We start from the raw sequence: 12,713 nt of genomic DNA, 5'->3' as shown, positions 1-12,713 counted from the left end.
TGTGTAGACAGAAATAGCTAACTGGAGGTTTGAATGTGCATTTCCCAATTAGTGGGAATTATTGTTTTGGGGGTTTTGTTTGTTTGTTTTTTTAAACTGGGTGAATTTGATCATGTTTTGCATGTTCGCTTCTTTGATGTGTGTGGATTTGCTGTTATGGATATTTCTATTTGCTATCGTGAGTTAACGTGACCGGAGTACGCCTTTGCAAATGACTCGTGTGTGCGTGCACGCGTGCGTGCATGTGAAGGAGAGTGGGAGAGACAGAGTGCATGTTTACCCTCCTGAGTGTTTCTGCTGTTGGGAAATTGGACAGTACATTTTTTGTTTTGTTTTTTGTACTGCTCAAATGGAAGGAACCTGAACTTACTGAACCCACTGTCCTGCAGGCAGTCAACCCTTCTCCAACATGTGTTCACACCGTGTGTGTCTCTCTCTCTCTCTGTGTGTCTGTGTGTGTGTGTGTCTGTGTGTGTGTGTGTCTGTGTGTGTGTGTGTCTGTGTGTGTGTGTGTGTGTGTGTGTGTGTCTGTGTGTGTGTGTGTCTGTGTGTGTGTGTGTGTGTGTGTGTGTGTGTGTCTGTGTGTGTGTGTGTGTGTGTGTGTGTGTGTGTGTAGACAAGTCCCGGACGTTCTCCCCTCTTGCTGACATTAAGAAGGGCCCAGTCTCAGATGATGTCAGAGCTGTCAACCGGCCTGTGATGTCACCATACCAGCTGTCTCCCAGAGATGTGGCTAAGCTAAGCCACGAACAGCTACTACACTACACCTGTAAGACACGCTTTATCTCCACCCACACTACGCTACACCTGTAAGACACACTTTAGCTGCATCCACACTGTGCCACACCTCCTGTAAGACACACTTTGGCTCCACCCATACTGCTCTACACCGCCTGTGACATGCTTTAGCTCCACACATACTGTGCTACACCTCCTGTAAGACATGCTTTATCTACTCCACACATTCATAACCTGCCCACCTCACCCATTTATTTACAGCCACCATTTATTTAGCTGTTCCTCTTGGTCATCTCTTTTGTATCAGCGAATACACCGGTGCCTGCTCACTCACTCTCTGTTTTAAGGCGGGACTAGTACTGTGTGATTTGCATTAACATTTAATTTACAATGATTTCTACATCAGTAATCGTCTGCTTTGATGCATCACGGATGTGTGATGTCTGTGTAGCTCTCCAACAGCAGGAGAGGTTGGCTGCTGTTAGGCCTCTCCCCATCCCTGATCCACCTCCTCTCATCTCCTCGGCCAAACCAGGAGGCTCTATCACACAGGTACAGCCAGCGAGGACCTCACCTGAGCGTCCCCGTAGCCTCTCTGAATTCTTCTCACAGCTAAGGAAGTCTGGCTTACACTAGCAGTCGCATAGAAACTTAGGTTTGTGGGTTTGTTTTCTTTCTCTCTCTCGTGTGTGTGTGTGTGTGTGCGTGTGCGTGTGCGTGTGCGTGTGTGTGTGTTTTTCCAGGGTACTCCAGTACAGATGCACAGCCCAGCCCATGGCTCGGAGCACGCCAAACATTCTGCACCTCTCCCTCTCTCCTGGATGGAGCAGAGGAAGCTTGGTGAGCATATGTTTTGTTTTACACAGGAAGATGTACACTTTAATCAGATGTGTGTGTACATATTACATGTTAGATCTTGTCTCCTTACATACGTGTGTGTTTGTCTGTGTCTCTTAGGTGGCTTCCCAGTGGTGAAACAAGAGCAACTGTCTCCACGTAGCTCCTCCACCTCTCAGGCTGAGAATCTCTCCATGCAGGCTACAGCCCATGACAGCCCCTCAACCCGTGGTTGGTGCTGCCTCCAGAAATGTGCACACGTCACAGGCTTAGGCACACACACACGGGGGGGAAAAAGTGATATGAGCTCAGGCTTGGTCCTGTCATGATCACACGGTTGATGTAATTAATTCTGCCTGCTGGCTTGAGATAATAAACAAATCCATTCGAGCAGAATCCAGGAGAGGAGTTTTTCTTTCCTTTTCTTTCCTTCCTCCTCGGAGTTCAAAATCTCGGGGGGCACAGATGTGAAGGGGCAGGAATCCTTCTGCACTGGCTCTGGACTATTTCTGAAAGGGTTGTCTCTCTCTCTCTCTCTGTGTGTGTGTGTGTGTGTGTGTGTGTGTGTGTGTGTGTGTGTGTGTGTGTGTGGTTTCAGCGCCTATGCCAGCTGTACAGGGAGGTAGCATTACTAAAGGTCTCCCCGGCACACGTGTGCACCAAGAACCTCCTATATCATACCGTGGTGGCTCCATTACTCAGGTAAGAGTGTGAGTGTGTGCATGGCTCAATTGGTCTTGAATGCCACCTACAGCACACTGTGAAAATAACACTGCTGTGTCTACATTCTGTTGCCATAGTGATGGGTACACACTGTTCCTTGCTTTTATTAATGTGTTTATACATTTACTGTGCACGCCAGTGTCACTGATCTCACACACACACACATACACACGGTCACCCACTTTTCCTCCTACACACATGCGTGCTTGCTTGTGCTCGCGCTCTCTCTCTCTCTCTGTCTGTCTCTCTCTCTGTCTCTCTCTCTCTCTCTCTCTCTCCGTCTCTTTCTTAGACTCTCAGTGTTTAGTCAGTGGTAGCTCACTGGTTAAGGTACTTGAACTGTCAACCTTCCAACTACTAGTCAAGTTCCACCACTGGCAAGTTGCCCCTCTTGGGTTGCTGAGCAAGACCCTTAAACCTCAATTGCGCAAGTTGTTCATAATTGTCAATCGTTTTGGGAAAAAGTGTCAGGTAAATGTGAAATGTAGACAGGCAGATTGTGTGTACGACGTACCCAGGGAAAGTTCACAGATAAAGCTTTTCTGATTCAGTCTGCCTAATACAGACAGATTTCTTGTACACACACACACTTTCACACGCAAAGGGCCAGTGCAAAATTAGAGCATTTAAATAATGTACACTGCACACAGCAGCTAAGAGACAGCCTGCAGACTGTTTTATACGCCCTCACACTGCCTCTGACTCAGGCCTCCTCTGTAACATCAGTGTATGTAACACCAGAGCACGTGCACCTGTATGCACACAGCTGCAGAGAAATGCTTGTACAGAGAAGCTTCTCACTAGGCCGTCTGCAGCATGTGCTCCAGGCACAGATCTCATCCTCACTCCTGCATGGCTACACACCCTCTGCCTCTCTTTACTGAGTTTCATCAAGGGCACTTGGGAGGTGCAGCATGGAGCATTTAAATTCTGCCTTTGATGACTAGAGTAACTAACCACACGCACACGCACACACACACACACACTCTCACACTCCATTCCTCTCCTCCACAGAGGAGCTCATATTGTATTACACATGCTATTTCTGATTATTCTGCTGAGCACTAGTCCCATAGCACTGTAATGAGTACTGTATGTGTGTGTATGTGTATGTGTATGTGTGTGTGTGTGTGTGTGTGTGTGTGTGTGTGTGTGTGACAGGGCACCCCAGCTGACGTGCTGTATAAGGGTACCCTCACTAGGCTGATCACAGAGGAGAGCCCCAGTAGGGACAGGGGCCGAGAGGAAACACCCGCCAAGGGACAAGTCGTTTACGAGGGCATCGGTGCTCACATTCTCACCTATGAACGTCAGTGCTGTCACGCGCATCTCTCACACACACCCACTTTGTAATGTATTACGCAGACACACACTCTGCGGACCTTGATGGTATTTGTCATCTCTGCTTCTTTTAGGGACTCCAAACCCCAAGGAGGAGGGCAGGGCAGAGGCCCTTGGTCTCAAACGCCCCTATGATGTCATGGAGGGGGGCATCTCCCGAGCACTGCCCTTACGCGACGCTCTCACCACTGCAGAGGGTAAGCACAGGCTTAAATCTCCATACCCCACAATGCCCTCTGGCTCATTGGTTCCTTTAACGGACCCGTGTTTGTTCCACATTTATCCTTGCGCCTATGCAGGTCTGATTGGCAGAGCGATGCCCCAGGAGAGAGAGAGCCCTCATCCACACCACATACGGGGCTCCATCTCACAGGGTGGGTATCTGTCACATGTCTGTTTCTCTCTTTATCCCTCTCACACACACACACGACCATCAGATAATGTTACCTGTGCCCCAAATAAGATGCATGAGATTGCCCTCTAAATCTGTTAATTTAACCCCAGTTCTCAAATTCAAATAGCTTTATTGGCATGAACAGTTGCCAAAACAATCTCTTTCTCCATTTCTTTTTCTTTCTCACTCTCCTCTTTCTTTCTTTCTTTCTCTCACACATTCACATACCCCCTGTATCTCTCTCTCTCTCTCTCTCTCTCTCTCACACACCCCTTTCAGGCATCCCACGTCATGTGGAGGCCCAGGATGAGTATCTGCGGCGAGAGGCCAAGCAGTTGAAGCGTGAGAGCTCTCCCCCCACTCGCGGCTCTGCCCTGGGCCCTGACCCCCTTAAGGGCCGTTCCCACGAGAGCATGGTGCCCACAGTGAAAGAGGGCGGACGCTCGATCCACCTCATACCACCAGAGGGCGTGCTGATGAGCAAGCAGCCAAAAGAGGGCTCAATCACGCAGGTAACCCTTCAAAAGCTTTGACTGTGATGTGTGCATACATGAGTGTTCGCGCCTGTGCGGGTCTGTGTGCGCGCATGTACACAACAAAAAGAGAGCGAGAGAAAAAGTGGTGTGCAAGCTCATAAACAACCGGCTAGAAAACCCCTCCCACTCTCTCCAGGGCACACCCCTCAAGCAGGAGCCAACTGCCTCCACCAAGCGTCATGATGTACGCTCCATAATCGCCAGTTCCCCGCGCCCCCCCTATGCTGGGCTGCCCCCCCACCTGGACCTGCGGCCCGAGCATCGGGCGTCCGACCGCGGCCGCTATGAGGACGTGAGCCCCAAATCCCGGCCCAGCGCCGTAGTGAGCACCTCCAGCTCCCTTGCCCGTGCGTCTCCCCTGGCCCTGGGGCCAGAGCAGGGCTCCAAGGCCCACCACAGCCCCGTGGGCTACGAGGAGTCTAAGAGAACCAGCTATCCAGCACCGTCACACAGAGGATCACCGCTGTCCAGCAGAGAGACCCCACAGAGGACGCATGAAGGTACAAACAATCAACAGGAACCTACACACTCTTCCTAGAGGTGTAACAATGTCTCGAGTTCAATTTGTTGGTTAACTCTGAAGGCTGTTATTCTGTTGTTTCAGTGTTAAATGATTCATATGCTAAAATGATTGAGTTTATTTAAATACTTTTCACTTTGTTTTTTGTACAGAGATAAAAGATTATGGAACTCATTTTAGTTTCCACATTCAAAGCTTAATGTTTACTGCCTACTAAGTTATTTTGAATTAATAAGTGTAAAATGTGTTTCCTAGATGTTTTGGTCATATCAGTGATATGTCATAACATTTTTTAAATACCTCAAATATTGAATCATTGCTTCGTACATTATTGTATAATATGTTGTAGTGAAGACTAAAGTTTATACACCTATTGGTTTCTCACACACACACTCACTCACTCTCTCTCTCTCTCTCTCTCTCTCTCTCTCTCTCTCTCTCTCTCTCTCTCTCTCTCTCTCTCTCTCTCTCTCTCTCTCTCCCCCCCCCCCCCCCTCCCTCAGTGACATGACTGGCTGTTTAATAGCAACATTGTCGATGTAATTACACGGTGCTAGAATGTACCGTTCAAAGGAAATGCCACCAGTAATTAGTAATGCCAGTAATAAGTCATGTGTGTCAATAACATTTAACATGAATGACGACGAACCCCCTTCCCCCATCTGTGTACCCCTCTGACTCCCTTTCACAGGCTCTGCTAAGGTTCCTCAGCAGGAGAGGAAATCTACTCCCACTCCTCGGGAGATGGGCTCCACAAAGTCGCCCCTGCCGGGTGTGCCTGACCACCCAGCCTCCCTGGCCTCCTACGAGAGGCTACTACAGGGCTTAGGAGCAGACATGTACCGTGGCCAAATCCCTCTGCCCTTTGACCCCTCTGCCCTGCCACGGGGCATCCCCATAGATCCAGGTAATGCACGCACGCACCCAGTCACGTGTTATGAAGGATTGTAGCTCTAATGCAGATTTCTCCAGTAATATCATCTGGCTGTGTTATGCCTCCAGCTGCCTACTATCTGCCCCGGCACCTGGCTCCTGCCCCGGGCTACCCCCACCCCTACTCCCCATACCTGATCCGGGGCTTCCCTGACACGGCGGCCCTGGAGAATCGGCACACGCTCTTCACTGACTACATCACCTCCCAGCAGATGCATCAGTGGCCAGCAACTGCCATGGCCCAGAGACCAGACCTGCTACGAGGGCTCACACCCCGGGAGCAGTCCCTCACCCTGCCCTATTCACCCACACCGCGGGGTACACACACACGTGCGCGCACACATACACACACATATACATACACACACAGAGAACAGCCCTGCACCCTACCCTAGTGGGACACACGCCCAGCCCACACTAACCTCTCACCCCTCACCCTGACTTATTCACCTACACCACAGGGGGCACGCGTGCACACACACACACACACGGCTCTCGCCTGACCCTGCTCAATTACACCAATGGTTACACACAATTCAAAATACACCCAGTAACGTAACTCTACAGTGCTTGTGATCTGTGTCATAACAGCCCTTCCTTTCGGGCCTTTGCCCCACATACCTGTCTGATGTTGCTCTTGTCTGTCCCCTGTGCCCAGGGGCGTCTGCATCACCCATGGACCGCATTACATACATCCCAGGAACGTCCAGCACCTTCCAAAGCCGAGCCTACACCACCTCCCCGATCTCACCAGGTGCATACAGTGCATGGGCACACACACGCGCGCACACACAGACAGCTGAGCTCCAAAATCGCATGCATGTTTACTTGGATCCATTTTAGCTTTAGACATATCCAACATAACCATTTTTTTCTTGACCTTCCTGTTGTCCAGTTGGAGCCTCTCACATAAGCAAACTCCAGGGCACTTCCGCGTCGTCCGAGCGAGAGCGCGATCGGGAGAGAGAGCGAGAGCGCGATCGGGAGAGAGAGCGCGAGCGGGAACGGGAGAGAGACCGGGAAAGAGAGAGGGAAAGGGACCGCGAGAGAGAGAGAGAACGAGAGAGGGAGCGAGAGCGTGATAGAGAGAGGGAAAGAGAAAAGTCTCTCAGCCATGGCAACGTGGAACACGCTCCCATTTGGAGACCTGGTAACCACTCTCACTCATACACAATCTTATGGAATATTACCTTTACATGCCCTTAGTCAGTCCAGTAGCTAATGTTCACAGTGCATGTTAATGTAATTGTGCTGACATTGAAATGGCTCAACCATGTACCATAGTTATGCGTACAATGAAGGGAAACACGGAGGTATTCTCGAAAAAGACGTCATACTAAATTCATGTGTCCTTGAAAAATCCTTCTTACTAAATTGTAACGTGCTTTTTTTTTTCTGGGGTTATTGATCCAGCTTGATTTAAGATTTTTGCTTGAAAGTGAAAAGGCAGTGGATGATATCAAGAGCCATCTTCATCTGATTAAACACATGTTGACACGAAACGCGTGTCAGTTCCTTCAGCTCCTTGCAAAAACAAGGATGCATGGTTTTGATGCAAAGCACCAAAGCTATTTCAGTGCTAGCAGTGCCCCCATGTGGTGAAGTGTTAAATAGACGGGAGGGAACTCTAGGAGGAGGTAATTCGCATTTAAAAAGAGGGGGAAAAAATATATTTTAGCTCTGGAACTGAAGACCTAGAGATACAATACAATACAAAAACATCAAGGCTAAAACTTAGATTCTTGTTTAGCGTGACCTGTTGTGTTGAGTGTCTCTGGCGTTTACCCCGTGTGTCTAGTGTACCTGATTGTTCCTCTCTCCACCCCCCCAGGAGCTGCTGAGCAGACTGGCAGCAGCAGTTCCAGCTCGCGTCCAGCCTCCCTCCTGTACGGCCACCAGGCGTCGCCACTGAGCCCGCGGCCCCAGGAGAGCTTGCAGCAGAGACCCAGTGTGCTCCACAACACCAGCTCCAAGAGCCTGTCCGGCGCAGAGCACGCCAGCCCCTCCGTGCTGCGGTAGGAGCTAGCTATATAAAGCCCTGGGGCCTCGCTGCAATTCGACTCTGTGTGATTTGGTTCATGTTTTGCTTCGTGGTTCTGCTGGATTGTTTTGGTACGGCTGAGAATTAGTTTTGATTCTGATGCTGCCCTTTGCTAAAGTGTTACCGTGAGACATAATTAGCAGACTCCTTGCCTTTTGTTCCTCAAGTATGGGCGCAGAAGCGTTAACGTAGGCTGTAATTAGTGTGCCAGTACGGAGCCAGTCATGTCTGACACATGCTGCTTTGCCAGCGAGCGAACTGCTCTGGAAGTAGTGTGGCAGTCTGGAATTACTTGAGTATTATGTTAGGGGAAAAAAATGTACTGCATCCTTTTGTAATATCTTAATTGATTGTGATGAACTTTTAACATTACTGAATGACCAGTGAAGTGTGACTGGTACTGCCTGGCACCCCTGGGACTGGGATGAGAAGCCCAGGTCTAGAGCAGAGTAAAGCTGAGCACTCTATCTCCATTACAGTAGTTGTAATGCGAGTTGTGTTGATCTTCTGCTCAGGTCAGTGCCACAGGGCTCCTCACGCTACCAGGCCTACAGCGGGCCCCTGCAGAGGGCGGGCGTGCCCACAGATACCTACCCGGCAGCTCCAGATCCTGGCATGGCCAAAGAGCTCAGCAGGGAGGGATCCAAGAGCCAAAGCCGTGGAGCTCTGACCAAGCACCAGGAGCTCTCCTCATCCAAGAGCGAGTCCAAGAGGGCCAGCCCCAGCACGGCCCAGTGTTACCCATCTCCCTACGGCCCAGCTGCCACCACCCACATCGGCCTAGCTCCGGTCCGAGGGCTCCCCTTGCTGACTCTGGAGAGTAGCAGCACTCCGGTGGCGGGCCGCGGCGGAGAGAGTGTCGTCAGCACACCTAGTAGGGAAAAGGCTCAAAACAAAGCGATGTCCATACAGGAACAAGACTTCCGTGCACTTGGTAAGGCCACCATGACAGCAGCCAGCTTCATAAATTCCATTATCATGCGTGAAATTTCTTGTGATACAGGGATGCCAGGGACTGGTGCGGTTGGGCCCAACGGCACCTGTGATGGTAAGATGTTCTGGAATCCTGGGGCTGTTAACCACCCCCCACAGCTCCTTACCCCTGTCTGTTACCCTGCCCCCCTCACAGTGTTTTTATGGCATAGTGCAGGTCCGTGGTGCTTGGCAGTGATCAGAACCACCTTAGGTTCTTAAATGTAATCCTCTTTCAGTTGGGTTTGTTTTGTTTGTCAGCTTCATATATGCTTTATTAATTTATTTAATTGGTTTTATTTATTCTTTCATTCATTTATTGGTTTTAGCAAATATTTATTAAAGACCACTAAGTGTTTTTATTAGTTTATTAAAAACTAAAAAACTAAATGATAACCATAAACATAATGGAGGGAAAAAATATCAATCTTAAACAGAAGAGAGGACTTTGCAACTGTCATAAACCTAACAATCTTCATACAATTAAAAATGTTTGTGTTTAGGTGTTTGCTTTTAGAGATGGATGTCAGGGTGTTGCAGTAAGAGGCAGAAGAGGCCAGGGTGTGCGGAGATGCATTCAGACAGATTCTTACATTCATTTTAAGGGCTTATTCCCTCAACTGTGACATTAGCAACCTTAAGCCACCAGCTTCTCTGCTTTGCTTTTCATGTGTTTGTTCCTCTTTTATGGCCCTCTTATTTTGGGGAAACGTTTGCGTTACTTTCACCTTGGATTGTGAAGTTGTTTCTTGGCTCTTGAGGCCTGAGGGCAGTGTTTGGATGGCTGTGTGAGGGAGGATTAGAAATGCAGCAGGTATGGACATCTAGGTGCTGAAGAAGATTGTACTATTTGGGAGAAGGGTCAGTGCTTCCTTTTGAGTCCTGCAGTTTGCATGTCTCGCACGCAAGAGTCTAGAGGAGGTGGGGGTGTAGCGGAGCAGGACTAGAAACTTGGGTAAGAGCAAGGCTGGGGTAGGACCCTGCATGGCCGTTGTCCCAGGCTGCTTCGTTGTATAGAGGCTGCTACACAAAGGAATCTTTCTGTGCCCTCCATACTACATCATTCTCTCTGTATGGTGAGTGAGCTGTGGCTATGAGATTTGGTTCAGGAGCACAGACTCTTTCCTTTAACCACAGTAACCTGCCTCTCCTTTTGAGTGATCAGCGAGTGAGTCCAGGGCTTGCCGAGCCCTGTACACTTCCTCAATGCACAGCATTAACGTGTGTGTGTGTGTGTGTGTGTGTGTGTGTGTGTGTGTGTGTGTGTGTGTGTGTGTGTGTGTGTGTGTGTGTGTGTGTGTGTGTGTGTGTGTGTGTGTGTGTGTGTGTGTGTGTGTGTGTGTGTGTTCCGCTCTAAAGCTCAACAGAAGGCTCTGGAACAGCACGGGCTGTATGTGCCTCCGGAGGAGAGACTGTCCCCCAGCCAGCAGTCTGCATCTCCTGCCATAAAGGGCTCCCAAAGAGTTGTCACCCTTGCCCAGCACATCAGTGTAAGTGTGTGTACACCAGCACGCATATATGCACCTGTCTGTGTCTCTGTATCTGTGTTTCTCTCGGCACATGTGGGAGTCCCTGTCTAAATTGCATGTTTACCTCTGTGTCCTCCCTACCCGTTTCAGGAGGTGATCAAGAAGGACTATCTGCGCCAGTCTCAGCAGGGCCATGCAGGGAGCCAGTCAGGCGGCCAGCCGGCACTGCAGTCTGTGTTTGCCTACAACAGCTCACCCGTGCTGGACCTCACTCGCCCTCCCAGCGCCCCTCAAGCCCAGACACCCTCTGAAGCCAGCGCCTCCGCCCACTACACCCCCGACAGCTCCATGTGTGACAGAGACAGGATGAGAGACAGGTGAGGAGGCTTCACCCACATGTAACTACTGTCTGGCCACAGGTGCCCAGCTAGAGACATGCCATCTCCTTGCCCTCAGATTGATCAGATGCGTGCTCACGTGCGTGTGCGTGTGCGTGTGCGTGTGCGTGTGCGTGTGCGTGTGCGTGTGCGTGTGTGTGTGTGTCCACACAGGTCTCCTCCTCAAAGTAAAGTGTCCCCAGTGAGTCTGTCTGCTGAATGCATTGAGCCAGTCTCACCAGCAGGGGGCGTGTCTGAGCCAGAGTCCCAGGGAGCGACCTGCCCTGGCGATCAAGCAGAGCAGGGGTATAAAAAAACACACACACACAGTGAAGTGAATACGTTGGGTTTAGATGGTCCCCGGTGCTCAGTAACCCCTCTGGTCCCTGTTAGACTGGGGTCGCACTCTCCTTCCAGCTCCCAGCCACCCGCCTTCTTCAGCAAACTGACCGAGAGCAACTCTGCCATTGTCAAGAGCAAGAAAGAGATGATCAAGAAGATGGTGGTTGGCAGTGAGGCTGAATTCAGTGAGTTGAGACCAGTGTCTACTTCACGCCCTGATTTAAACTTCAACATTCTCTCCAAACCTGGTGTTTGCCAGCTGTGGAGTCGTTTGGGGCAGGTGACTGGCCTTTGTGGCGATGTGTCCGGTCTGAGCTGACGCTTTGTAGGGTTGGTTGATTGCTTTGTTTTTAAAAAAAGAAGCTTTAAACCCTCGTCTTCATCTTCCCCCTCTGTCTCTGTGCCCGTGTTAGACGCTGGCCAGCCTGGGACAGAGATCTTCAACATGCCTGCCTCCACCACCGCAGGTGAGACGCAGGACCATCCTCCAAGTGCATGTGCATGTGTTAATTCACTTCGTTTTTTTCATTTCAGCAGGGAGTGGTCTACTGAGACCAAAGTCATGTCTACTGTAAAAGCACACAGTGAAACTTTCTAATGAAAGCATGCAATCATATAAATAAAAACTTTTAAATTAATTTAAGAACAGAAATTGTCTGGAGGAATTAACTCGGTGTACACAAGTGTAAGAAATGGTATCTTTATCGTGTGTGTCTCTCTCTCTCTTTCAGGGCAAGTAAATGTGCGCACTCATCCGCCTCCTGACACCAGTGGGAACACCATTGGTCTCGAAGCCATCATCCGCAAAGCCCTCATGGGCAAATATGATGACCAGGCAGATGAGCGCTCGCCCACCAACACCCTTACCTCACTGAGTGCCACAGCGCCCCCTGCTGCTTCTGCTGCGGAAGACTCCTACTCGCTGCCTGGTATGCTCGCCCAACCTCCGCATCCCTTCAGTCCCTGTGCTGAAATCTAGCTGCCGTGTGTCAGTCCTCTTACCGAAGCCCGACCTGCTACTGTGCCTGTGTTCTAGGTAAACCAAAGAGTGGAGGGCGTTCCAATGGCCGAAAGACCAAGTCTCCTGGTCCTGGTCTGTCTGGGGGAGAGAGACCCTCCTCCGTCTCATCTGTCCACTCTGAGGGAGACTGCAACCGTCGCACCCCTCTCACCAGCAGAGTGTGGGAGGACAGACCCTCATCTGCAGGTACGTACACACCACACACACGTCTCACCAACAGTTTAAAATAAAGGTCTGAACTTTTGCGGACCTGCAGAAAGAACCTCACAGCCTTATTGTAGTCAAGATGTATAAATGTCACCTCCGTGGTAATGTATGTGCACAAACCAGTAATGTATGTTTCCCTGTCTCCAGGCTCCACACCCTTTCCCTGTAACCCCTTCACCATGCAGATGTGTCTGCCCAGCGGAGTGATGCCCGGCCCCTCTCCCTCACCCACCCACCCTGGCCATGCTGGCCCTGCCCAGGG

General features: G+C 50.2%; 1 protein-coding gene across 9 annotated transcripts in view; it reads left to right on the top strand.

Moving 5' to 3' along the window:
* Positions 1 to 12,713, top strand: part of ncor2 (nuclear receptor corepressor 2) — a 67,419-nt gene that overhangs the window by 54,465 nt on the left and 241 nt on the right. For 2 of the 9 annotated variants that reach the window (XM_027022072.3, XM_027022069.3), the window contains 25 exons: positions 617 to 769; positions 1,190 to 1,290; positions 1,482 to 1,578; positions 1,696 to 1,806; positions 2,174 to 2,277; positions 3,460 to 3,607; positions 3,714 to 3,836; positions 3,939 to 4,013; positions 4,313 to 4,545; positions 4,706 to 5,069; positions 5,781 to 5,996; positions 6,092 to 6,340; positions 6,681 to 6,776; positions 6,918 to 7,172; positions 7,854 to 8,037; positions 8,579 to 8,997; positions 9,067 to 9,111; positions 10,395 to 10,525; positions 10,655 to 10,881; positions 11,056 to 11,187; positions 11,275 to 11,408; positions 11,637 to 11,690; positions 11,955 to 12,152; positions 12,260 to 12,430; positions 12,599 to 12,713. The exon at positions 12,599 to 12,713 is cut by the window's right edge and continues 240 nt beyond it. In XM_027022072.3, the coding sequence (XP_026877873.2) occupies positions 617 to 769; positions 1,190 to 1,290; positions 1,482 to 1,578; positions 1,696 to 1,806; positions 2,174 to 2,277; positions 3,460 to 3,607; positions 3,714 to 3,836; positions 3,939 to 4,013; positions 4,313 to 4,545; positions 4,706 to 5,069; positions 5,781 to 5,996; positions 6,092 to 6,340; positions 6,681 to 6,776; positions 6,918 to 7,172; positions 7,854 to 8,037; positions 8,579 to 8,997; positions 9,067 to 9,111; positions 10,395 to 10,525; positions 10,655 to 10,881; positions 11,056 to 11,187; positions 11,275 to 11,408; positions 11,637 to 11,690; positions 11,955 to 12,152; positions 12,260 to 12,430; positions 12,599 to 12,713 (4,135 nt within the window). Of the gene's footprint in view, positions 1 to 616; positions 770 to 1,189; positions 1,291 to 1,481; positions 1,579 to 1,695; positions 1,807 to 2,173; positions 2,278 to 3,459; positions 3,608 to 3,713; positions 3,837 to 3,938; positions 4,014 to 4,312; positions 4,546 to 4,705; positions 5,070 to 5,780; positions 5,997 to 6,091; positions 6,341 to 6,680; positions 6,777 to 6,917; positions 7,173 to 7,853; positions 8,038 to 8,578; positions 9,112 to 10,394; positions 10,526 to 10,654; positions 10,882 to 11,055; positions 11,188 to 11,274; positions 11,409 to 11,636; positions 11,691 to 11,954; positions 12,153 to 12,259; positions 12,431 to 12,598 lie in introns of all 9 variants that reach the window. The other 7 variants (XM_081703038.1, XM_027022068.3, XM_027022073.3 and 4 more) reach the window with 5 other exon arrangements.

The sequence above is a fragment of the Electrophorus electricus genome, chromosome 20, assembly GCF_041902795.1.
Source record: "Electrophorus electricus isolate QZ-2024a chromosome 20, ASM4190279v1, whole genome shotgun sequence".
In the NCBI taxonomy this organism is placed as follows: Eukaryota; Metazoa; Chordata; class Actinopteri; order Gymnotiformes; family Gymnotidae; genus Electrophorus; species Electrophorus electricus.
The sequence above is the reverse complement of the archived record's forward strand: the minus strand, read 5'-3'. Positions and strand labels throughout refer to the sequence as shown.